Source organism: Centrocercus urophasianus, unplaced genomic scaffold, assembly GCF_019232065.1.
Source record: "Centrocercus urophasianus isolate 14NV4802_14NV808 unplaced genomic scaffold, USGS_Curo_1.0 seq_33, whole genome shotgun sequence".
In the NCBI taxonomy this organism is placed as follows: Eukaryota; Metazoa; Chordata; class Aves; order Galliformes; family Phasianidae; genus Centrocercus; species Centrocercus urophasianus.
This window is the reverse complement of record NW_024884900.1, coordinates 9,283,853-9,310,034: the sequence shown is the minus strand read 5'-3', so window position 1 is coordinate 9,310,034 and position 26,182 is coordinate 9,283,853. Positions and strand designations below refer to the sequence as shown.

The window sequence follows — 26,182 nt, the reverse complement described above, 5'->3', positions numbered from 1 at the left end:
GGCTTCAGGGATGGAGTCTCACCGAAATGCTCATTTTGGGGAGCTTTGCGGAGTCCAACGCTCAGCTCGAGCAGCCCGGGAGCAATGAGTCACCCGGCGGCGTGGGCTGGGAGATGCGGTGCGCGCGGTGGGGGCGATGTGCAGAGGCACAGAGTCAGCCCAATTCGAGGCACCACGTTCCTGGAAGCGCTGCGGTCTGCTGCAGGCGGAGGAGGTGCAGATCTCTCTTGAAAGACCACTGGTGCCCGGCAGCCTGCTGCACTGTGCTGGCTCTATTCCACCTGCACCGCAGCTCCTGCCAGCCTGCAGTCTGCATCATCCAGGGGGGCTGCACCCTGCGAGACATGAGGTGCCCATGGGGTTTACACCCCCCAGCCATCTTACCTGGAAGGCATGGTGACAGCGCACGCTGCTCTATGGGCACAACTTTCTTAGCGAAGCTCCCAGTCCCAGGTGGTGAGTGAGTTACTGGAGCCTCCTCCAAGCCCACAGACCCACACCCGGAATCTGGCTGAGCACCTTGCACTGCCTGGGACCCTGCACAGGGCCCTTCTGTCAGCCCTACACCAGGGGACATGACAGCTAATGTGCTGTGGAGGAGCCCCCCCACCTCTGAAGACTGGGAAGGTGAGGACTGTACTGCAGGCTGTGTACTGCAGGCTGTACTGCAGGCAAGGAGCTGAGAAGGGAGATCATAGAATGGTAGAATCACAGAATCACAGAATGGCCTGGGTTGAAAAGGACCACAATGATCATCTCGTTTCAACCCCCTGCTGTGTGCAGGTCGCCAACCAGCAGACCAGGCTGACCAGAGCCACATCCAGCCTGGCCTTGAATGCCTCCAGGGATGGGGCATCCACAGCCTCCTTGAGCAAATGGAATATGGAGATGTGCTCCATGTCTCTCCGGCTCAGGGCCACTCCAGCAGTTTTTTCCCCGTCCCCAGGCCCCAGCGCTGCTCCACAAAGCCCTGCTGCCACCCCGTGGCATTTGAGCAGCGAGGCTGCAGAGCTGGCCATGGCCGCAACGATTGTCCTGGACTGCCTGCCTTGCACAACATCCTTCCAGCCTGGCCAGAGCCAGAACCTCACTTTCCAGATCCACTGCCTCCTGTTGGAAAAAGCCACTCAGCTCATCCTCCTGGACTCACTTTGATCTGAACCTCCTCAGCTCTCACCAACCTCACAGAATCATAGAATGAATCATAGAGTGGCCTGGGTTGAAAAGGACCATAATGATCATCTCGTTTCAACCCCCCTGCCATGGGCAGGGTCACCAACCAGACCAGGCTGCCCAGGGATGTATCCAGCCTGGGATGGATGACCTGGCAGTGCTGGAGGCAGTTTTCCCTTTAGCTGCACTCTGTGGGATCCCCAGCTTGCCCCGTGCCTCTCCCTGCACAGCCTGCCCAGAAATACCCCCAGGGCTCAACATCTCCAGGCCGTGACATACGGCAGTCATGCCTGGCCATGGTGCTACACCCACCCATAGCCCTGTAGTCATCCTACACTTTTCCTCCAGCCAAGAGACATAAAGCACAAATCCCAAGTCTTGTAATGGACACCAACACTCAGCAAGGATAGGATCCACTTCCTGAGTTGGGATTTTTTGCCATATGGACAAGCTGTGGTGGCTGAAACCTCCAAAGTACACCAGCAGTGTGACAGGTCTGGGGCTGAGTGCAAAACCCCTCCCATGCCTTCTGCTCCCCATGGTGGGTGAAACAAGTGGTTGAATACACAGTGATTGACTCCACTCTGACCAGAAAGCAAGTTTTATTGAAATATTTACAGTTGTATCCCAGATCAGTTGTATCCACGCCGACTATAAAAGGTTTATGCATCTCCCTTCAACACCTCTTTCCCAGCCCTACTCACATTCCCCTCCCTGTCAAGGCTGCAGCTGATTTTAAGATCTTTGTGGTCCAACAGTGGCATGGCTGAGTCCAGAGGTACGGAGCGAGAGCAGCTGAGCCAGCAGCTCCCTCAGAGCCCAGGTCCCTCACGCTAAAACTAAAAGGTTTCAGAGCAGTGCCCCACATGCCAGCTGCCTCGCTGGGCAGCACAGCAGAGCACCTGGGAATCCTCCAGGCAGCACCAGAGCTCCTTAGGTTTTGATAGCTGTGTCTCGTGACTTGTAAGCCACACCACGGCTCTTCAGTTCTCGGACGATCCCTGCAACAAGGACACAAACACGTTTCAGATTGCACTAGGAATGAGAAGCCCTAAAAAAATCTGGTTGCTCTATCATGTAGCTTTCACTGCAGAAGAACTGGACAATCTTCTCCTTAGTTCCTTCTAACAGTGTGTCAACTTCACTGTGAAAAGTGTTCCATCCTCTAGTGCCTACACAGAGCACCCAAATATCAACTCAACTTTTGCCCTGGAAAAAAAAAGAAAAGCTGGGCAGAGACTTTATTGTATCATTTTCTACCTGCAGATGTTTGAATATCATGACTGTACTGCATAGGCCAAGCTCTTGAAGGTTGTTCTTAAGCCTCCCAGCCACTTCTGTGATTTGTCTGCAAGTCCCACCTTCTAAATAGCACCACAGCAGTGACAGAAGAGCATCACATGGCTCAGGACAGCTCTCACCAGTACCACACAGCCTGGACAGCCAAATGACAGCCTGCAAGGCTCTCGGCTGCAGCCGGCTGGTTTTCATGCTTCCCAGCACCTCCTTGCTTCTGCCCGTGATGTGAGGACGTTCCCCACACTAAGCAAAGCCCAAGAGCATCTCCCATCTGCATCCCCTCCTGCCCTGCGCTCACAGCTGCGCTCTGCCCACAGCTGCACAGAGCACATGGCATCACTGCTATGCTCCACTTGCTTCAGATGTGCCCAAAGCTGTGCCAGGAGGCCTCGTGCCTCACGGTGCTTCAGCTTTCCCCTAACACAGATGGTGGAGCTCAGGTTAGCAATAAGGGAGATGACATTCCAAACGGAAGTACAGCTTTTACACCAAATGTGGGAGACTGCAGCCCTCTTGGGACACAGGTTAGGAGTCTGATCTTAGGCTGCAAACATGAGAAACAGAAAATGTGATTTCTGCTTTATGAAGGTAGGGCCAACTCACTACAGCCTTCACTGCACCTATAAATGAACAAACACCACCTTAACTTGATGAGAGCCCTCAGTGCAATACTGCAGTGGAAAGGAATATCTGCTCACCACTCCCCCTCATTTTCCCAACTGCACCCCTTTCCGCACCATTCATTTTTGTTTCCTTGAAGATGCACAGCTTGAAGTGAGCACACTCTCCGTAGTCAGGCTTTAATCCCATTTCATTGCTCTGATGTATAACCTGGCATCACAGGTTTTATTCAGCCGAATTTTCATACCAACTTTTGGCGAGCAGAATGCTGGATGACCACAGACAGCCTGTCTGCAGAACAGGGAACCCTGCCTCCCATTCCACACCTTTTCGCAGTCACCTGGCCAATCCTTTCATGCTCAGGGCCTGTTGTAACACTGTTTAATGGACCCCCAAATGCTGATTTCATCAGTGTAGCACACTCACAGAGTGTAACTGGGCAACGTACAGCACCAAGCATACAAAATAACCCATCCCTCAGAGGCCACTGTGCAGCAGCACTCCTCACTCAGCAGCGGCGTTACCTTGGGGCAGGCGGCCGGTCACAGACACTGCATACACACCAGGCTTGAAGTTACCTGAGGGAAAGAAAGCAAGCAGCCGGGTGGGCAAACAGCACCAGCAGCCTCGCCCTGTGCAGGTGCCCCCTCCTCAGGAGTTGCAGCAGCCCAAAGAAGAAATCCTGCTGCCCAGCATCACAGAACTCCAGAGCAGTTTGGGGTTGGGAGGGACCTCACAGCCCCATCCCTGCATGGGCTGGGTGCCCCCCAGGGCCCATCCATGGCCTGGGGCACCTCCAGGCATGGGGCACCCACAGCTCTGGGCAGCAGCGCAGCACCTCACCGCCCTCTGGGTGAAGAATTTCCCCTCACATCAGACCTGAGTCTCCCCTCTTTCAGTTTAAAGCCGTTCCCCCTTGCCCTATCACTATCGGAGAAGGCTGTGGGGCAGAACAGCGGATGGCACTCACTGATGCGCTGCCACTTGGAGACCCAGCTGTCCTCGGGGCTCATCATGGCGATGATCCTGCGGGAGAGAGAGACGTGAGGGGGCTGTCGCCGCCCGCTGCCACCGCGCAGCCCATCGCGGCCCCTCACCCGTCGAAGGAGGAGCTGGTGCAGTCGTAAACCATCTCGCGGTTGCCCTTCATCTGCAGGTAGGCATCGCAGTTGTCGCAGCCGTCGTACTCGAACTGCTCGAGGGTCTGAGCGGGGAACCACACAACCACGAGATCACTGAGACCCACAGAGACCACAGAACCACGAGACCATTGAGACCCACTGAGACCATTGAGACCACAGAACCGTGAGACTACTGAGACCCACTGAGACCACTGAGGTCCACTGCGACCCACTGAGGCCACAGAACCATGGGATCACTGAGCGCCCCGCAGCGCCCCGCGATGCCGCGCGGTGGGGGCGGCGGCGGAGGAAGGCCCGAGCGGGGCGGGACGGGTCCCGGCGGGGCTGGGAGCGGGACAGGCCCGGACAGAGCGGTCCGTGCGGGGCGGGGGGAAGGCAGCGGGCCCGGCGGAGCGCACCTTGACGAGGGAGCAGAGCAGGCAGGCCCGGAGGTGCCGCAGGTCTTTGGGGACGGTCTCCAGCGCCATTGCTGCCGCCGCCGCGCACGCGCAGAGCGGAACAGGAGCGGGCAGAGCCCGGAGGGGGGCGGCAGAGAGCCGGGAGGGGCGGGGGAGCGGCGGGGGTTGGGAGGGCGTCGGGGCTGGGCTGGGGATGCGGGCGCTTGGCCGCCGGTCTGAAACGGCTTCATCGTGACCGTAGAATCATAGAACGGCTTTGATTGGGTTGAACGGGCTGGGGGGGCTCCTCTCTTCTGCAGGCAGAACACCCCCAGCTCCTCGGCCCGGCTCCACAGCAGAGGTGCCCCAGCCCTCTGAGCACCTCGTGCCCTCCTCTGGACCCGCTCCAACAGCCCCACGTCTTTCTCGTGCTGGGGGCCCCGGGCCTGGACGCAGGACTCCAGGTGGGGCCTCACGAGGGCAGAGCAGAGGGGGACAGTCCCCTCCCTGCCCGCTGCCACCCCTCTGCCGATGCAGCCCAGGCTGCTGGCGGCTCTGCGGGCTGCACGCTGCTGGTGTCTTCCATCCACCAGGACCCTCACGTCCTTCTCCACCGCCTTGTGCTCTCTGAGTTCTGCTCCCAGTCCATATACATATCTGGAATTGCCCCCACCCAAATGCAGCACTCTGCACTTGGCTTTGTTACGTGGCCCCACGTTTCGAGTTTGTGAAGGTCCCTGTGGATGGCATCCCTTCCTTCTGTTCTGTCAGCTGCAGCACTCAGCTTGGTGTCATCTGCAAACTTGCTGAGGACGCACTTAATATCATGTGTCACTGATAATGATGTCAGAACATGGATCCCACCATGGACCCCCGTGGGACACCGCTCGTCCCTGCCTCCACCTGGCACAGACATTGACTACAGGCTGCGACCTTCCAACCAATTCCTTTTCCACCAAGCATCCCACCCCTTGAACCCATATATAGAGATAAGGATGTGGTGGGGGCCATGTCAAAGGCTTTGCAGGAGTCCAGGTACACACCATCAGTTGCCCTTCCCTTGATGCTGTCACATCACAGAAGGCCACCAGATGTGTGATGCATGCTGTGCCCTTGGTGAAGCCATGCTGGCTGTCTCAGATCAGCTGCCCGTCCCTCACATGCCTCACAGAACTTCAGCCACGAAGCCATGCAACTCCTTAAAACACACATCTTGGCTTTGTGCAGAACAAAAACACGCGGGTAGGCCGGGTACGTGGATAAATATATTAGTAAATAAATATATTTTTGAGCACATCAGCATATTCACACATCTTTGTTTTTTTATCAGACATAAATACACAGTTTTGCATATATATAAAACCTATTCTTCCATTTTTGGTTGATAATTTATTCCCAAGCCCAGGATAGACTCAGCAAAACAAAACAAAAAACAAACTTGTATTCACATTTAGAAGGATCTGAACTTTAAAAAAGGGAGGAGCAGAGGCTCTGTGCAGAATCGGAGGAGGTCCAGCCGGCCCAGGCACTCTGCCCACAGCCACCCGTAACGGTGGGGTTGAAGGTCCTGGGAAGAAAGTGGTCCCTGGGGAGGGACTGATGGTTTGGTTGTGGATAAAGCGAGGTTGGGATGTTCTGGCTTCCGTCAGTTTTCAGCTTTGGTCTTTGGACTCAGTGAAGGAAAACAAATGCTGTTTCATTGCAGTGGTGTTGTGGACTTGCAGTGACAGAGCCCAAGGGCACTGACCACCCGAAAGTATCACTCTGAAGCGAGAGGTGCAGGAACCGAGAGGAACCATCTTCCAAATTCTCAGACATCACTTCCCTTTCAGGTGGCTGAGGATTCTACTCCATCTACAGAAAAGGATTGCAAAAACCATCTTCCTGCAGAGTTCCTCCCTCTCATCCCACCTGAGAACCCACCTACACAGACCTGCATGCGTTCAGCTCAGCAAGCCCCACCGAGAGAGCCCAGCATCAGAGATGTCTGTTTCCTGAATGAAAAGTAGCAGCAGCATAAAAATCAGGACATGAAAACACTTTGAGGCGGGCGTTGCCCTGCACAGCCCGGTAATACTGCAGTAGGAGTGGAAAGGTTTGTCAGTACTGACCACTTTCTCCAAGGAGCTTGGGGCTTGCTGAGATTCAGTCCTCCTTTTTTTTAGGATTTGGAGGGAAAGGAGTACTTTCAGACTGCAAACGAGGCACTCGTTCCTTTGAGGCAGTGAAATGCATCTCTGGGGGCTCTCAGCCTTCTTGACTCCTAAAGAAACCACTGGGAGCACCCTGACTTCATCACCCCCATCCGTGAAGTCATCTGAGCCCCCTGGGGGCTGGCTGGGACAAGACGTGTGCCGCACACACAGCAAGTTGAACAGGGGGAGTCCAGACCTGTTCCTGGCTTTCTTTTTTCTCTTCAAGACTGGCTTTTCTGCAAGGGAGAAAACATCTGGACTTGTGTCTTCTGCTTGCCTTGCAGGACAAGAGGAGCCTGAAAAGGCTAGAATACAATTCTGCTGGGTTCTTTGATATGAAAAATTTAGCTCTTCCCTAGTCTCAGAGGTCTTGCAGCAGCTCAATCACAGGACACAAGAAAAGGAACACTAGCAAGGGATTCATGTTTTGTTTAAAGCAGTCTTACTGGTTGGCTTTTAATAACATCATGTCAGTGATTTGAAGCTGGGACAAAGATGCCTCTTTCAAAGATTAAGGGTAGCATGCTCCATAAAAGCTTTCATCAGAAGAGAAGGAAGGCAGAGGCTGGATTAATCTGAACTGGGACCATCTAGCCTATGTGCTCTTGAACTGAGAAAGAAGCTGCAGCTTGACAGGAAGATACAGAGAGATTATCAGAGAGGAGATGGGGAACTTCTGTCCCTACACCAGGTTTCTGTCAGAAGTTACCTTCAGCTCTTATGACCTATCCTTCCCAATGTTTCATCAACTCTGAAAACCTGAGATAACCTTGGTGCCCTATAAACGTGCTCTCCACGTGGGATTCTGGCTAATTCTTTGTCCTGAATGGTCAGTTAAGGCAGTGAACTCCACAGCCTAAATCCTTGCTGTATGAAAACTGTTTGGGTATCATGGTGTGAATTTCCTGGATTTTATTTTACTTGAATGTCACCAAATTAGGAGACATAGGAAACAAGAGCTGGTGGCGTTCCAAGTGTCTCACAGAAGTACAAGAATAAGGCTGGGTGACAGATGGGGCTCTGCTCTGTATTTATTACACACGCTTATACTGGGATTTTTTTTTTTTTTTTCCCCTTGGGGCAACAAGAAAAGCAGAGAAGCAGGAGCCACGTGAAATCAAGGATTTGCCACAACTCCTGTGATGGGGCCATCTCAACTTTGAAACATGCTCAAAACGTATAAGCTCTAAACAGAGCTGTCCACACCTGTTTTGAGAGTAGATGGAGGCGTTACAGGTGAAAGAGAGATGTATTTGCAATAGGAGATGAGAGGGTAGATTCTTTGCAATGGAGAGAATCTGACCCAGCTTCTTCCCAGAAATTGTGACATTGTCCCTGGGTCTTCATCTCCACTGCTGCTGGCAAACACAGCACACGGCTGAGCTGGCTTCAGCTGAAGGACAGTGAAGTGGTCAGAAGTGGTGAGAGATGTTAGTTTCCAATGAGGTTGGAAGAAGCACCTTTCAGGATGGACCTGTGAGTGCTGGGATGGAGAATACCTTGTTCCTGTGTCTGAAATAAGAGTGGAAAAGTTAAAGGAAGAAGTTCGGCTTTTGACCTAAGAGAGGAAATGAAGTTGGGAGCTACCAGGCCACAGAAAGTCCTTCCTGCAGCTTTTGGTCTCGAAGGCTTGTTTATTTCTGAAGTGTTTTTCAAAACCTTCTGCGGCACGAACATGGCACGAACGCCGCAACAGCAGCTTGCTCTCTGTCGGCCAGCTCTCCAGCTGAGGACTCCCAGGACTGGTCTCTGAGCGAGCCAGCCCACGCAGACAGATGCCTCTGGATGAAGATGGGCTGCCTGGGCCTTCACAGGAGGAGAGGACCTGGAGATCACAGCTCTGTGCTTCTGTGACCATCGCAATGCGGAAACGCTGAGGAGACCACCAGCATCACACGGCTCTGTGCGGGCTGAGCGCGGCTGGGCTGTGCAGCTCAGGGCTGCTCAACACGTGCAGACGCTGAGCTGTGAGCTCCACTCCGGCCGGTTTGCTGAACATCTTTGTCCACTCCAGCTCTCCCGTAAGCAAATGAGCCAGTGTCTTGTTAAACTGAGTGTTCACGGACATCCTGGACCTCCTCTTCAGATCCTGCATTCAAAAAAAGAATAAAGGAAGCGTGAGTCAAATGCTCCAGAGCCGCTGCGACAGAACAGATTCTGCAGTGGAAGCCACAGTGTTTCTCCCAGTATTTTGGAGGGACTTTTCTGGCCATTTCCACAGTCAGGTTATTCCTCTATGTTAAGACAGAACAAAACAAAAAGATAAGACATCAAACTCCAATGTGAATGTTCAGAAAAAGCTGAGGATGTGGTGCATCCCAGGATTCATCTTGCTGCTAGGAGCTTTTTGGGCTTTTTGATGTGTGCTCTTTGAGGAAAATCTGTACAGCCATGTAAAAAATGATCAGCACCAGAAAACACTGCTGGCTTATATTCACAGATGCCATGGCACCACCCTCCAGGCACAAGGGACAGCAAGAAAAGAAACTCCAGACAACAAAAAGAGCCTGCAAGAGAGGAGTGAGTGCAAGAAGGGAACAGCACAGGTGTTTCAAGGCATTGACAAATCATTTCTGAGTCTCAAAAACCACCAAACCCAGTGAGTGTTGGTTGGTCACTAACACCAATGCCCCGCATCCAGCCAGCAAGGATGGTGCTTCCTTCCTCCCCAGCCCCATCTGCCTGGTGAATTATTGACAGGCAGGTGCCGAGTAGGTTGCACTGAAACACTCAGTGTAAGGGCTGCCTAGAAACCGTGCATCCTTGGTTACTGCTTCAGTCCTTTTCTCCCTAACGTGGCTGAGCACTGACGTGTGCACTGTGTTCCCTTTCCCTGATGTCTCTCAAGCCTGCCCAGAGCTCTCACACAGATAAGCACAACCCAGAAAATGCAGACATGCGTTATTTTTCACATTTCCCTTTTCCTGAATGTTCTTGAGATCAAAAGGATACAAATGCCCACACAGCTATTCAGAGAGAGCAATTCAAAACAACTTTTCAAATCAGAGTCACAGAAAACTCTTGCTCATTACCAAGCACTAGCTGTAGGAACAGGGCCTCTGCAAATTAAACATATGGGAAGGAAACAGCTAAAGGAGATTCTGCTTTGAAAACGTAGCTCACAGATGTGGGAAAATTAATGGACAGACGCAGCATTATACATCTGTATGTGTGCAGGGCATGGCTGAAGTACCAGAAGACATGTCTGTGAGACGTGGCATTGGTTGATGCGTATCAGCAGCCCACTGAAGAAGCCTCTGCCAGCTGCTCCTCGGGCGTGCTGATTTACACACAGCACAGGGAAGCTGGGCAGCCCCGACTGCCTTTGGTCGGCCAGAAGCCTCCAGTCTCAAAGAGGATTATCAAACTATTTTCTGAAAACTGCACACGTGGGAGTTTCCCCTGCTACACAAACTGAAAGGAAAGTATAAAAAGGTCCTGAATCAGGAGCCAGAGAGGTGGGAGATCCACAGCTGATGAGCTGGAGACCCCCACAGGGCGAAGACCTGAAGGAACACACCTTGCTGATAGAACAGAGATTTGTCCAGTGGGTGTTAACTTGTAATGGTGGTCTTTTCCTCCCCTAATTCCTTTCTCCCTCTCTAGTAAAGATCAAAGACACGACATGAAAGGGAAAGACTGTGAAAAGGAGCAGGAGATGGGGAGTGAGGGAGGATGCTGACATGCTGCAGGGGATGAGAAAGCATCCAGAGAGAAAGCACGAGGTTCCACCACTGATAAATAAATTGCTGGGAGCAATTTATCTGCTCAGGAATGAGATCCGAGTGTGTGCAGGTGGCTTAGGAAGCCATCTAGCTGTAACTCACTGCTAGTTGTCTGACTTCTCTTAAAAGGATCCTCTCAGCATTGCTTGAGGATTGATTCTTCAGAGAAACAAGTCAGAGCTGTAAGGCCCAGGCTCAATTCCCAAGCAGGGGAAGCAGGGATGTACCTTTATGCAAACCACACCAAGAAAAGCCGTATGAACTCCAAGGTGCTGCAGGCATCTTTGGGATCATCATTAGTGCCCTGCTATGCCACAGTGCCAGTGCGTGGCACTGCCTGGGAAAGGGGCTGTGATTCAGCCTCACCTGATCTGGGCAAGGTATGCACACACCTGGAGGGTGTCATGTCCCACAGGAACACCGTCAGCTTCTGGATACCCTGCTTTAGGGACTTCCTGAGCCAGAGATGGTATCTGCATCGCTGCATTTGATAGCTCTTGATCTAGGCTCTCAAACACATTTTACTTCTGGCACTTACATCCTCTGGGTACAGAGCACCAATATGAGCCATGTCTTACCTTACTGGGTGTTGCAAAGCTTCCATTTCCCATTTGATGCCATATTATTTCATCATAAGAAAAAGAGCGTGTCTTTTAGCTGCCATCTGTTCTGCTCTCCCTGATTTTGTATTGTATTCACCACTAGTCATCATTTTCCCATGTGAAAATCTCTACATTCTGTTTCCTCAGAAAAACCTCAGCACTGTGATTGCACCCTCCTGCACTCCTCCCAGGTCTGCTCCATCCTTTTATGAGAGGTGGTGATGAGTTGCACTAAAGCTCTGGAAGCACCTCGGGTTCACACAATTGCACAGCAGCGCTTTCTGCTGCTCCCCTCCTCGTCCCCAGACAGCACTGAGCAATTCTTTGGCAGAAGTACTCACAGTGAGTCCAGGACTGTTTCCTGAGGTTGTAAGAAGGGCCCATGGCAGTGCATACATTCTTAGAAGCAGCTCTGCTCTTGTGTGGCATTTTGTGTTACTCACACGGAATTTCACCTGCCACTTTATTGCCCAATAACTCAGCAACAGGAGATCCTTATGTAGCACTTTGTAACCAGCTTTAAAGCTGGCAGTCCTGAAGGATTTTGTCTTCTACAAACTCTGTTATCTCCTCACCTTGCCCAGGATATTTATGAACTTGATGAAAGCTGCTGACAGCTGGAGAACTCCACTTCTCTCCCTTCCCGAGTAACTTTCCTCCATTAAGACTGCTCTGCACTTTGTCTCCTATTTTTCAGCCTGTTATTTACCTCTGAGCACCTGCTCTCTTATCCTTTGGGAGCTTCATTCCCCTACAAGATCTGGGAAGCGTTATCTTTCTCTACAAAAGCCGTGCTGCCTCCTCCCCTGGATTTCACGCTTAGCCATTCATCTACAAGTCAGCCCCTGGATTTGAATCTGTAACAATTTGCTTGGCAGGAAAGTCAGGCTCATCGCTCTGTGGCTCCAGCTATTTGAAGCTGGTGTTGCTCTCAACTCTTCCTTCTGGTGCTGGGCATGGGCAGCAGATTATAGTCCACATTCGTGGTTTAGCTCTTTTTTAAAGCCAGAGCCCTTGCACGACGCTCCGGTGAGTAACTCACACCCCTGGCAATTTTTTACCATTCGCCTTATTGATGAGTTTCGGAAATGCTCACGTTGGTGCTGTGATCTGGGAGGGATCCTCCAACCCACGAGCTGTGCTGGGGTGAGAACCTCCTCGAGCGCTTCCCTGCTGATCACTGATGCAGGAAGTTCGTTTTGCTTCTCTGCTGTGCTCTGCCCTCGAACATCCCCCTCAGACACACCTCACTGCCACAGAGCCTGCGGCACGCTTCTTCCTACCGATGGAGATGAACATCTTTGCATTAATAGCCCTTCTGCTTTGCACAAGCTGCTCACAGAAGTCTTCCCTTCCTGCCTCATGTGGCTCTGCTCTTAGCTTTATATTCAACCCTCTGATTTCTCGTCTGGCCACACCTTCGCTTTTGAAGAATGGTTTATTGTTTGTAATTCCACTGCCCTGCCAGCCCTTTTTGAGGCCTTTTTCTGGCTGGTGAGATGTGTGACTCTGGGCTTCTGTTCCTGTGCCTGTAAGCAATGCCTGTGCCCAAAAGCATCTCGTTCTTTTCACTTCTTCTCTCACTATTATTTCAGGAGCCTCATGTTTATATGAGTTCTTCTTCAGCAGCCCGTGCTAAAGCAGTGTACTGTAACCCTAATACCACTTCATTCCTACTTAGGCACAACTGGGGATTTTGTGTTTCTTGTCACTGGACTTTACACCTTCCTTAACACAGAGTGCCCCCTCATGCCTCCAGAAGAGACACACTTCTCTCTATAATTCCACACGGAAATTGCACAGTCCCATTGTTGGTGTTTTCTTAAAGACATTCTGAAAAGTTAATGGCAAAAATGTCACCTAAAGGCAGGCTTCCTAATTCATCCACTTACATTTTTAGCTATGTATTCAGACATGTCTTTGCATTTCTCCTGGGTCTCGTTGTCTTTTTTGTTGTGTGTCCCACTGAAACAGGACTGTCAATTGTTCTTTGCTGTGTTTACCTGTCCTCCACTGATTTACGCCCAGTCCTTTCCAAGATAAAGCACTGAGGTGACTGTAACTCCACAGGTTGTGTCATGACAAGCAATGTTTTCAGCTTGATGGCTTTTCTGCACAAGCCCTGCAAGAACTCCTGCTCTCTACAACTTTGCTCACTACAACTTTCCCTGGTTCCTAACAAAATTCAATCTTTCCAAGTATCCTCTCACTCTTATAAAGAAATTTCGACTCTCTGGAAAGCATGCACTGAAGCTACAGCTGTCAGACAGACAGGGTCCCACTGCCTTCCGACACATCAATTCTTTGTGCTCCCAGCAGACGGAGGTAAGAGGGACAGGTGTCTTGCAAAGTCAGCCTGCCAGTGGCTCTAGACAGGCATCAGTGCCTTCCCCATCACACCATCAGGATGGACAAGCTCTGAGCCTCTGGGACAAACCCACAGAGCAGCAGCAGTGTCACAGCACAGCAAAGCCCTGGAGCTCCACATCAGGCAAGCAGAGCCCAAGTGGGGCTGGCAAATCTCCTGGGGGACCTCTGGGCTGGAGGGAGGCATGTGCTCCCCTTCATCTCCCTGTGTCCTCCCAGTGGGGATCATAGAAAGGGAGGAGACACAGATAGGAGAAGTAGAAAACAGTCTGAAAAACATCAGCAAATTCAGACAGCTAGAGAGAAGGAAATAGGCACTGCTTGAAGTGAGGGTTTTGTCAGAGTGAGGACTGAGACTTGGCAGAACATCACACATTTCCTAGAAGGGGAGCAGGGCAGTGGCTGCCAAAGCAAGTGCATGGTGTTGCACACACTGGGCACCTCCATTCCTAAAGCTGCCTGCTCTTTTGTCTGCTCTTTTCCCATTTTTTTTTCCTTTAGGGAGAAGCTAAGAACAGGAAGGCTAACCTGAAGCCCCTGTGTTTCAGGGTATGAGGTTTAGGAAATAAAGAAATAGGATGGCTGCACCTCCACTGTCAAACAAGAAAGCACTTGGGCTGACCTCCCGATCTGGAAGTAATCCACACGTACATTATGGGGACAAGAGCACAGGCTCTTGCCCTGCTAGCCTCTGCCCAGCAGAACAGGGGGTTCCAGGGAAGACTGCCTGACACCTTAATTCCCCTCAGACCCCATTCAGACCCAGACTGCAGCGATCTTTGGTGAACATCGAGTTCTGCTGCTGCAAAGTAGAGAGGTCAGCGCAAAGCCCTGTGCTGTCACACTCACCAGGTGCTTCCCCACCCCACGTCCACAGCCACAACTGAAAGAAGTGCTGACTGCCCTGAGACTGGGAGCAGGGCACAGAGGCATTGGTGTGTCCTAGCAGCAGCCATGTCACAAGTGTCCAGGCGATAAGAGCTGATGGACAAGGCTGCAGACAATGCTATCCACGAGAGGGACCTGGAGCTCCCCCAGGAATGGCACTGCCCCTCCTGGGCAGCACCCGGGTTGGGGACAGTGGGGTCCACCCTGAGCCACACCAGTGCATGGGCTCTGTTTGGAAACGGGAGCTTGCACAGGCTCCTGAGCAATGCACCATGCCATGGTGCTTTGATACAGTCCAGACAACATTGCTGCACACTGCTTCCAGCTCCGGGCAATTCATCAGCCCTCGGAGCTGCTGCAAACTGCAGAGACATCCCCCCACTGCTGTATCTCCCAAAGCAGCAGCATCCTGAAGAAACCCCCCCATCACCCATCTGCAGCACCAGGCCCTTCTGTGCCAGGGAAAAGGCTGCAGGCACTGCACTGAGCCCCGTGCCCAGCTGGCCTCTCTCTTCCCTGCTGCCTCCTCGCAGGCATGATGTGTCCAGGAGCCTGGGTGGGGTGTGGGGCTGGATAGACAGCGTGGGGAGGAAGTTATTATCTGTGTGGTACAATGGGCACGGTGAGTCAGGAGTTTCAAGCCAGAAATTAGGCTGCTAGTTCTGTATAGGGTACCTAAATAAAAATGATTTGCACAGGGACCGGCAGTGAGTCAGTGACAGGGTGAGGAGGGGAGCCCGGCACCTGCCCCTGCTGCCTGCAGCTTGCAATTTGCAGAGGAACCAGGGAGCTGAGCCTCCAAACATCCTGCTCTCAAAGTCACACAAGGAGGCAGAATGACATACGGCAGTTAGGCAAAGGGCCAGATCTTAATTACTTCTAATTTCCAGAAGACACTAAGAAACAACTCCCACACAGAAGGGGCAGGTGAGACAGGAGGGATGTGCAAATCCATAAACTCATTCAGTCTGTTCCTGTGCTACTCGCAGCCATGCACACACACTTCCTTATTGAGGCTGGCAAGCTGGGGCAACCAGCAAAGCCCAGTGAGCCTTAATGGGCTCTGCCATCAGAACATCCAGACCGAGGGAAGGATACCCAGAAATGCGGTTCCACCCCTTCCGCTGGGAGAAACTCTGTCTGCTAGACACTCCTACAGAGCCGCCTTATTTCCCACTGGAATTATTTTAGGGTGAGACTGTGGGGTTTGATGCACTCAGCCGATCCATAAACGGACGACAATCGTTCCAGCCATCACCTGAGGATGGGCGAGATCCAGCACACCTCTGTCACCAGTAGTGCTATAGGAAAGCCTACGGGCACCTGGAGCACGTTCCCACCTCACCTGCAGCAACCCACCCTCATCATCTGCTTGCCGAAAGAGAAAACCCAGACTAGACTCACCCTGCCCACACTGCTGAGCTGGGCAGTGCAGGTGGAGACTGTGCCTTGGGGTGCCTGTTCCTGAGAAACCAGCAGGAACCGTGCGGTTTCCCTCCCGTCCTGACATCCCCTCCTCCTGCTTTTTCAGCTCTGAGCTGGATTGTGGCACCAAACACTTCCACAGCGGCCGGGAGCCCGTGCTGCAGGGCATGGGAGAGCTTGGGATCAGGGGTTGGACCTCGGGCGAGCAGCGGTGGCCAGCAGGGTGGCCATGAGGAATGTGAGCATCAGAGGCTTTGGGCAAGGCTGAATCCTCGGGCAGGAGAGCGGGATCGAGCTCCAGGGGACACTTTCTTTTCCTTCGGTGATGTCGGCTCTGTAAGCTGTGTCTCTGGGGCAGCAGCACAGGGGACGTGCCTGCTGCTCCCGACTGTCTGTTGGCATCTACACCGAAGTCCAACCTGTTGGGAGAAGCGGAGGAGGCATGCGGGGGCTCCCGACCTTGCTGAGCACAGGCTGGCTGTCCCACTGGAGGAGCCTCCTGCAACTCTGTCCTGCTTTCCAGTGGCTGCTGACAGTGATGGCTCTTCTCAGCCCTCTTTTGCGTCCGAGCACTGTGAAAGCCAACCTTAGCCCCAGAGTATCGGGACTTGCGCTGCCCAGGGCCTGAGCCAGCCCGGCCAGGTGTGCATTCCACCTCCCTTCTGTAGTGGTGGTGCTGGTGGTGGTGGTAGTGGATGTGGTTGAGCACCTGGGCCTTGGCTGGAGCGGCACCGCCGGGCACCATCAGGTCCAAGGACCTGGGTCGCGTCTCCCTCAGCGCCCGTTGCCGCTCCGGCCCGTTGTCCATGGTGGGCCCATCTGAGCTGCAGTACACAAACGGGTCGTAGTCGCTGCTGAGGGAGCTGCGGAAAGTGGAGCAGCTGCCATGGATGCCCTGCAGGCTGATGTCTGTGCAGTTCAACATGGAGTCGCTGGAAGAACCGTGGCAGGGCCCCGAGCTGGAGTCGCTGCCTGGACCGTCTGCCAGGTACCCGCTGTGCTCCGTGAGATAGCTCTCCCCGGAGCCACTGCTGTTGTGCTGGTGCCCGTGGCTGACCCCCCGGCGCGGGATGGGCGCCCGGTGCTGCCGCTGTGCCAGGGCTGCCGTCAGCCCCAGGCAGGGCGGTGTGGGCTGCAGGGAACACGTCCTGTGGGGGGGTTGCCCACACGCCGGAGGGCTGGGGTGCTGCTGGCCCCGCAAACCGGAGGCCAGGGGGGACGCGTGCCCACAGGCGGGCAGGGAGCTGGCTGGCCTGTATGGCATGTAGTGGATTGTGCCAAAATCCAGCTGGGAGAGCTCTGGAGAGTGGAAGAAGGGGTTGCTGTGGGCTGGCTCTGAAGGGAAGCTCCTGAGATTCCTCTGAGGGTAGGGATGTGGAAGGTGGTAAAGGGAATGTCCTGGGTGCTGGCGGAAAAGGTGCAGCCGCCGTCCGGGCTCCATGTCCCGAGGAGCCAGCCTGGAGCCTGCCGCCGTGGCCTGGTCCACTGAGTCTCGGGCTGCGAAGAGAGACGGCAGCATCAAGTGAACACCCATGGCCTGGCTGTGGTGGCCTCAGCATCATCGAGCCTCTACCGCACACTCATACCCACATCCCACCTGTGCCCTGTGTCAGCTCGCAGCTGCCACCAGACCTTCTTGATGGTTTGCACACCCTGCATCCTTTCTGGGGCCCTGGCCCCAGACCCCGACTCCTACTCCCACAGGCCCTGGGAATGGCACAGATCCTGCCCCAGCCCAGAACCTCACTGTGCACACGCAGAGACATCCCCCCTCCATGCACACACGACCTGGTACCCCCATCCCCCACACACAGACGTATTCCTGTGCTGCACTGACTGTATGCATTGCCCAAAGGTACGTGTTCCTCCTGGGCACAATCCCTGCACCCACCCCTATCCCTGGCTGGGAAATGCCTACCAAGAATATTGAACATGCAAAGTGGACACGTGTGGTGTTGCTGCAGCCAGGGGTCAACACACTCCCGGTGAAACTCGTGGGAGCATGAGATGATCCGCAGTTCCTAGAAAGAAGCAGGGAGAGGATGAGGAGGGTGAGCGAGGAGAACCTTGTCTCAAGAACTGGGTACAGAGGGGGGGCTTGTGATGTTCCAGGAGGCAACATTTGAAAGACTGAGACATGCAGCAAGCCATTGCAGCCCAGCTTTGTATGGAGAAGGCTGTGCAGCTGTCTGGCATCTTTGGTTCTGCTCGCTGCATGTAGCCCTAGGAAGTGATGTCCAGAGAGCTGCTAGCCCTTGGGAATAGGGAGACTATGGGCTGACTGGTTAGGAGAAGCAAACCCCACTTTTGCCTCACTCTTTCAACACAAACACATGATGGTCATTATACCCTTCAGTAACAATAGGAGACTCATCTTTAGGGAACTGCAATCTGCAGGCAGGTCCAGTGCCTTCGGGCCAAGGGCAGTCAGTCTTCCATCACTGCTGAACCTCACCCAGCCTCCAGGAGCTGCTGAAGGAAGCCTCCCCAGGGCCTCCCAGCCTTGCCAAGCTCCCGCCCGACCGCAGCTCAGAGCTGAGGCTCGCTCACAGCCATGCCTGCAGCCTACCTGGCCCTCAGTGAACTCCTCCAAGCAAATAGCACAGACCGGGGCCGAGCTGCAGCTGCTGGCCGAGTCCCACCGCGAGGCCTGCCGGCACCTGGCCTGGTACCTGCGCGTGGCCAGCTGCCTGATGGCCTGCATGGTCTGCTGCTGTACCGAGTCCTGCCAGGAGGAAAAGAGGCTTTCAGGAGATGCTCAGCCATGCACTGTCGTGTTCCTCGAGGTTCTTCCACTTTTGAAAATGTGATTATTGCAGATTTGGGGGCAATTTCCACGGGTGATTTTTGCCTATCCTGAGGGGACTTTGTTACCAGCAGGAGGTAACTGATAATGGACGTTCAAAATCGCTCAGTGGTGCTGAATTTCTGATCCCCAGAGGCTCGTCCTTCTATTGGAAGTGTAGGATATTTTCAAATCTGGAGACACATCTGACTAGGTGGTGTGGCAGGAGGAGAGCAAGATCATTGCGAAAGGGATGCTGCCAGCCCACCTCAGGACCATTCCACACACACCAGGCACACACCTGCCTCATCTCCAGGGCACACATTTCCTCCCCCAAACTGATTCCAGGGCTGCTCTCATTGCATTCCTGTTTGCTCAGACACGTCTGCTCTGTGAGATTCTTACCTGTGTCCTGTTCAGCTGGCACTTTGTGCGGACGACAAAAATCAAAATGATGACGACAACAGTGCTGACCACAGTGAGAAGGATCCACACGTCGTAGTCAGGCTGTTGAATAAAACAGGAAAGAAATTACCCTTGTGAATGAGACTTAGAGGCCAAGCAGGGGAATTCTGATCTCTTCCTGACCATCACTTTGGATACATCATCTTCGGCCAAATTCTGCTTCCGTGGTTTTTACAGATGGAAGAAAAGAAAGAGGGCTCAGTTTTGTTTTTCTGCACATTTCATCAGAAATGGATGTTTGATTTTGCAGCACCTCAACGTACTATAAGCCACGACCTAAGGTAGCACAAGATAAGAAAATCAAGGCTTGATGTCATACGAAGAGAAATCTCTTCAGTTCACTCATGATGTTTAAGCAAAAGAAGCTGTAAATAAGCTCAAAGAGATTTTGAGTTTTTCTTTGCAGCACAACATCTGAACAATGCAGATAGGGAGAATGGCTCTGCAGAGCTCCTGCAAAGGAATACCATCTGCAACGCAGGGGAAGGAAGATCAGCAGCTTTGGAAAAGTCCAGGGGAGAAAGGATACAGGAACAGTGGGAACAGTGTGTCTCACCCAAGCTGGTGGCTCCTTGACCTCTATCTTCACATGGGCCTCTCTGTTCTTGTTCACGACGCCCATGAGCAGCTCAGCGTCGTGGCCCCTGATCAGCACCACGGGTTGACTCAGACCTCTGGGCTTTCTCAGCTGTAATGAAACAAATGTGGTGAAAGACATTCCAGAACAGCCTGAAAGAGATGTTCCAGTACCCCTGCCAGGTCTGATCTCTCCTCCAGATTTTGCTAATCTTAGGCACAGCTTCCCTATCTGTGCTCTTATCTAGTGCTGTATGCTTTTCATTATCCTTTGATTATTTCAGCGAGGAATCTATTCCACTGCAGAGATGAGCAGTGCTGGTGGAAGCACTGATGTTTAACTTGTAGCCAGAGCATCACCAAGAGCATACCAGAGTAGCCATGACTTCTGCTTGAAAACTTGAGAAATCACCTTTCCTCTGAGTTACACCAGCCCTGATGGATGGGCTCTGGTAATCTACCATTTCCCACAAGGAAGCAATCACCTTCTGGAAAGCACCTTTAATTGACAAGGAAATATCCTTCAAGAGCAGCACGGTGTTGTTTACAAGCTGCTTGTGCTGCCTGCAGATCTGGATGTGCAGAAGTGACAAGTGCTGTGTGCACGGGTGAGCTGGGTAAGCGCTAACCCTCCAAGCCAGGCTGCACGTCTTCCTGGGACCTCCCACTCTGTGTTGGTGGTGGGGGGTCCTGACCTATCCACATTTAGGGATAGGATGAGGGCACTGAGATTCAGTTGGTAACATCTGAATCATTGGGGGTCCTGATGGACGAGAGACTGAACATGAGCCAGCAGTGCGCTCTGGCAGCTCGAAAGGCAAATGGGATCCTGGGCTCCATCAGGAGAGGGGTGGTCAGCAGGGACAGGGAGGTGATTGTCCCTCTCTACTCGGCTCTTGTGAGGCCCCATCTGGAGTCCTGTGTCCAGGTGTGGAGCCCTCAGTACAAGAAAGACATTGAGATTTTGGAAAGGGTCCAGAGGAGGGCAACTAAGATGATCAGGGGGCTGGAGCACCTCCCCTATGAGGACAGGCTGAGGGAGTTGGGCTTGTTCAGCCTGGAGAAGAGAAGGCTGCGGGGTGACCTCAGTGCAGCCTATCAATACCTGAAGGGAACCTACACCCACGAGGGGAGTAAACTCTTCAAAAGGGCTGACAACAGCAGGACTAGGGGAAATGGATCCAAGTTGAAGGAGGGAAGATTTAGGTTGGATGTTAGGGGGAAGTTCTTTACAAGGAGAGTGGTTAGGCCCTGGAACGGGCTGCCCAGGGAGGTTGTGGATGCCCCGTCCTTGGATGTGTTTAAGGCCAGGTTGGACGGGGTCCTGGGCAACCTGATCTGAATGTGTATGTTTGGTGGCCCTGCTAGGCAGGGGGGTTGGAACTACATGATCCTTGAGGTCCCTTCCAACCCGGGTGATTCTGTGATTCTGTGATTCTGTGATTCTGTGATCTGTGGGGTCTGTACCTGATCGGCAGCACTTTCATCATCGGTAATGTCAAAAAGGATTGCACGAGCTCCACGCTCCCCTGCCAGCTTTGCCTGTCCAAAAGAACAGAAGCTTCAGTAAACATTTTATATTGTACATCTGCATTAGTATCTACCATCTGGGTAAACATTTGCCTCTCTTCACAGGAGCCATATCCTCTGTTCAGATTGAGGATTACATCCCGATTTCTGTGCTTGCACGGCGATGCAGTGATACCGGTGCCTGCTCTTGCTTTCTCTGCTCCCTGTCCTCTGCGCTCATCAGGGAGAGGCTCAGGTGATCCCTGGGCTGCAGGCCCAGGATGAGGAGCTGAGGGATCAGCCACGCCACGCTCCTCGCTGCCCAGCACTTGCTGCAGTCTGATGAGGACAGCTTTGGGACCACGCAAGTGAGCGTGCACCCCGTGCCGGTGAGCTCAAAGCACACTGAAGGACCTCACGGGGTCACCCACGTTCTCACCCACGTTCTCCCATCGAGCCCTCGAGGCAGGCAGAGGCAGCTCTTGTGAAAGGGAGCCGGGAACGTGAACAAAGTGCAGGGCTGGGCCGCTGTTACTCATGCGGAGTGCTTTGATCTGGGCGTCCCGAGCGCCTGTGCAAACAGGGATCTGCCGGAGCTGCTGCAGCAGTTTACCCGCTGCATTGCCAAACTCCAGCTCAGGGGCCAGAGGTCAGTGCTGCAGCTTCCCAGCTGCAATATCAAACGCAGCGCCGGGGAAGCGGCCTCCGAGCTCATCTGGTCGGTGGGGAGGAGCTGGGGGCCAGGGCTGGCTGTGGGCTTTGGGAGTAGGATGGAAATGGAGAATGTGGGGAAGACCACAGAGCTCCAGGAGGTTGGACTCTGAGTCGCTGATAGGACTGTGCACTCTTGGATTTGATAGAACAAATGGGGAAGTTGGAAAAGGGGCATTAGGGGCTCTGGGCAGGGATCAGAGCCTGGGGTCCTGCCTGGGATCAGAGGAGCCGTGGCGTTTGCCAGCAACAAGGAGCAAACAGGACTTTCAAGTAGCGACTTCCACTCATGGGAGCCAGTCAAGCTTTGATGAACACTGAAGAGCTCTACAAAGATTTTATCCTGCTAAATACACCAGTGATGGGGAAACAAACAACTAAGACTGGGCAAGTGATCTTTCACACCATATTTCAGACTCCTGTTGCAGAGAAGCAACTTGTGTCCAGGCTATCCACAGCCTGCGTGCTGAGTGCTTGCTGTCTTTGTGTCAGCTCTCTTCGGCTCATCTCACTCTTTGAACACTGGAAGTATTCACAGGTTGGTTTAGAAGATTTCAGCAGTCTGACAACCAGACTTGGAATCAGTGTTTCACATGGGGAAAAACTACTTCTGTGGTACAGAATTGCAAATGATGCAGCAGAAATAGAAATAAATCAATCTGAATTGACTCCATGTGTCCTCCATGGCTGTTTCTCCCCAGGCAGATCAGACACCTTCCTACCAAAGTCAGCTCTGATGTCGAAGCAGGGCTAGCATCTAAGAGAACAGAAGCAGAAAGTGCATCAGGTGACTGACGAGTCATTCTCACGCTGGGCTTGAAAGTGCTGTCTGTGTGCACTGCTTGGCTGGGTGACAGCTGCAGGAGAGGTTATGATAACACTTTGCACATGGTTATTTTTATCAGCGTTGATATAGCACTGCAATTCAACATGCACAGCTCTGCCGCAGGCAACGCACGCCAAGGGAACAAGGCTCCTGCCCCAGCACCAGCCACAGCCCGCAGCTGCCCTTGTGCTCTCAAAGCAAAATGCCAGCCAAAGCTTTGGGGATCCATCTGTGTACTGCTGGAGGGAAGGAGCTGGGCAGAGGATTCAGGAGAATGGAAAAGTTGACAAACCCCAGTGCAGAAGGACGGCAGTTGCAAGGGTGAAGGAGTCAGGGCACAAGTCCAAAGGAGGGCCCATGAACACAGCCAGCTGAAGAACATCTGCCTGTATTTTGTGGTATTGCATGAGGGAGAGAGCTGTGAGCATCCCCAGGAGAGGAACTGCAGCAGGAGTGCCTGCAGGCAGGCTGGAAGCCAGCAACACTGGTGCAGAAAGGGACAGGCATTGCCACCTGGTTGCCTGTAAGGCTGTGGGAAAGCAGCCTCGAGCTGTAAAATCCATCACAGGGGTCATCTCAGCATCGCTCCCCTTTCCTTGCTTTTGTTACCGAGGCTGCACCACCAAATCCAACCCAGACTAAACAAGGCTCTTCGTGTTTGTGCAGAACTTATGGAAAATAACACAACGCTTTATACAGAGACAATGAAAGGACACAGACTCAGCCTCTGAAGAGAAAGCTAATGTTAGCCTCCATCCACTCAACTTTATCAGAGACGCAAAGATTTTAAGGCTTAAAATGACCCTCATTCTCACCTGACTTCCTTATCACCACCGAATTGTACCAGTGACCTCAACTTCTGACACAGAAACTGCCATTCACTCACAGAGACCCGACCCGAACACCTCTGAGGTCTCCCATTCCTTCAGAAGGGGATGGATGGTGGCCCTCAGCAGTCACGTCCCATTTCTAGTCTGTCTGGTTTGCTTTTGTCTGAGCTGCTCAGTGCTGATCCTTCCTGTGCCTCACCTGGTGAATTATTACAATTTTGCTCTTTCCTGCATCACATCAGTTCCTGCACTGGTGCCATTGTGGAGCATTTTTGCACATACCTTGTTAGCCAGGGACAGGCATGGGTTGGGATCCCGATCCGGCTGCTCGAGCTTGACGATGGTGATGAATCCTGACTCTGTGTGTTCATCCTCACTGGTGTTGCACAGGGACAGCGGGTGGGACTGTGGGACAGAAGCAAAGGAAGCTCAGATCTTGAGGCTCCGCACTGCGATGGGTGCCTGAAGCCCACTGCAAACTCCATGCCTCAAGGACCTGCACGGAGGGTGCAGGACACCCAGTGGGCATCCCTCCATCCCATGGCAATGTCTGAGTGTCAGCGAGGCTTTGAATGCCACAAGGAACAAATCAAAGCTTTGATTCACCAGGAAGATATCCCAGGGAAAGGTGGAGTGCCTGCTATCACCGTCACAGAGGTCTGGGTTTGTCCCAGTCATGGATATTCAAAGCCAGATGAGACCACAGCCCTTGACTTCTGGGATGCAGCATCCCAACAGCACTGGCCTGGTGGGCCAGCACTGCTGCTGGGCCCTGTGGTGCAGGACCTGCAGCCTACAGCTTCCCATTACAACAAAGCACTTCTGCCACCAAGCTCATCAAATGCTATGGTGAATTTGTAGAGGAGAAGCCAAAGAAGCCCAAGGAAGGATGGCAAAATTGAAAGCACTTTGCAGGAAACACCAGGAATGAGATGGGAGAAGGAAAGATCCCAGAGACCACATTCCCTGGAAAGATGTTCACCCCTTCAAGCCAAGCTGCTGGCACAGGGGCTGAGCCCCATCACATCCCTGCCTCCGCACTGTGCAACTGCCTCTGGGCTTGCAGCCTGGTGGTGAGGGGAAGGCTGAAAGATGGGTGGCCAAAGGAAGCTGCAATTCTTGGCTCCCTCTGGGGAGTCCTGTCATCTTGCATGAACATTCCCAGCTTTTTTCCTTGAAAAGCTGGCAGGCGTCCTTCTCTGTGACTAAACTGCAGTGCGTTAAGAGGTTATGGTACAGAAAAGCCTATGAATTCTAAGGGTGCTGGGCAGCTTTTATTAATGCATCAGTGTGTGCAAGAGTGGGAAGCGAGCAAGAAAGGTCAGCATCATAAAGCAGCAGGATCAGGGCAGGCTTTGTGCCTCTGTCCACCCAGCAGCACGCCCTGCTCTGCAGGTAGCTGCAGCACCATCCCAGAGCTGTGCAGAAGGGAGTTGACTCGTCAGATTCAGAATGGGGAGGCTATCAAAGGAGCCCAGACCCCCAGTGCACCATGCAGCAGCATGGGGATTCAGAGGGTCTCGTTAGTGCAAGCCAAGCAGTGGGATGCGATGCTGCTGAGATGTGTGGGGCAGATGCGGGCAGGGGACATCTCTGCCTGCAGCTGGTTTGGGAAGAAGTGGGTCAGGCACTGACACAGGCTGCCCAGGGAGGTTGTGAAGTCAGTGTTCCTGGAGGTGTTTAAGGAAAGATGTAGGACTGAGGGACACAGCCCGTGGACAATATTGGTGGTAGGTGGATGGCTGGACTAGATGATCTTAGAGGTTTTTTCCAACCTTAATGATTCTGCATCTCCAAATAACATTGAGCAGCATAGACGAACTCTTGGAAGGGAACCTGGGAGGGAAACCATGGGGGAAAGACCTGCTAATGCTGATGAATGCACCAAAACTTTCTCTGTGATCTCCTATTAAGACTGGCCACTGTGATTTTTTGCTTTTGCACTCTAGGACACCTGATCTCCCTGGCCAAGCAAAAGTCCTTTGTCTTGTGCTTTCCTGCCCGGGGCACAGCTACACTCACAGAAGGCATGGCCAGCAGCAGGGAACCCACACCCAGCAGAGCCCCAGGCATGCAGCATCCTGCAGGCTGCAGCCCACAGGGCTGGGGCTCACTGATGGATCCCTTTATTCTGCAATGAGTCCCTCATTGGGCACAAATCACCTCTTAGAGCTGAGACTGCTGGTGCCTTCCTCGGCACTCCATAGAAGATGAGCAGGAGGCAGCCATGAGAGCTCCTGACTGCTTCCACTCTCTCTTCCTACCTCTTCTCCTTCTGTTTGGTGACAAAGAGGCAACCTGTGAAGAAGCAGCAAAGCAACAGGACCTGGCCCTTACTTTTTACATCCTACAACTGCATTTTTTGGCACTTCCACCACATCAGTTGCTGCATTTTGAGTGAGTGAGCAATCACAGCTGCACATTGTGCTCGCAAGACAAGAGCAGACACAAAAAGTAAGCCAAGGATCATGTGGAAAAACAAATATTATGAGATTCCTCAGTGAAGACAGGGCTTGTGCTCCAGCTGCTGCATCAGCATCCCTCACTGCCCCCAAAACCAGACCATGTGTGGCCACAGACCAGCTCACTGCCTGCAGGACTGAAGCGCTTCTCCAGGCTGGGGACGTCTGCAGCACCCACTGCCAAACCAAGAAGTCATTTCTTCT

General features: G+C 53.0%; 2 protein-coding genes across 2 annotated transcripts in view; both read right to left on the bottom strand.

The window, feature by feature from the left end:
* Nucleotides 1-1,758: 1,758 nt before the first annotated feature.
* Nucleotides 1,759-4,717, bottom strand: SUPT4H1 (SPT4 homolog, DSIF elongation factor subunit). The gene is made up of 5 exons (XM_042830124.1): nucleotides 4,634-4,717; nucleotides 4,191-4,297; nucleotides 4,064-4,119; nucleotides 3,618-3,671; nucleotides 1,759-2,174 (listed from the first exon to the last, which is right to left on the bottom strand). Exons 1-5 carry the CDS (start codon nucleotides 4,700-4,702, stop codon nucleotides 2,107-2,109), a joined length of 354 nt encoding a protein of 117 aa, XP_042686058.1. The 5' UTR covers nucleotides 4,703-4,717; the 3' UTR covers nucleotides 1,759-2,106.
* A 1,161-nt stretch (nucleotides 4,718-5,878) lies between these two features.
* Nucleotides 5,879-26,182, bottom strand: part of RNF43 (ring finger protein 43) — a 53,822-nt gene continuing 33,518 nt past the window's right edge. The window contains exons 2-9 of the mRNA XM_042830000.1: nucleotides 23,799-23,921; nucleotides 21,108-21,182; nucleotides 19,621-19,752; nucleotides 19,005-19,106; nucleotides 18,384-18,539; nucleotides 17,733-17,835; nucleotides 15,794-17,311; nucleotides 5,879-8,896 (exon numbers count right to left, since the gene is read on the bottom strand). Coding sequence (XP_042685934.1) covers nucleotides 8,853-8,896; nucleotides 15,794-17,311; nucleotides 17,733-17,835; nucleotides 18,384-18,539; nucleotides 19,005-19,106; nucleotides 19,621-19,752; nucleotides 21,108-21,182; nucleotides 23,799-23,921 — 2,253 coding nt within the window. The 3' untranslated portion in view covers nucleotides 5,879-8,852. The remainder of the gene's footprint in view (nucleotides 8,897-15,793; nucleotides 17,312-17,732; nucleotides 17,836-18,383; nucleotides 18,540-19,004; nucleotides 19,107-19,620; nucleotides 19,753-21,107; nucleotides 21,183-23,798; nucleotides 23,922-26,182) is intronic.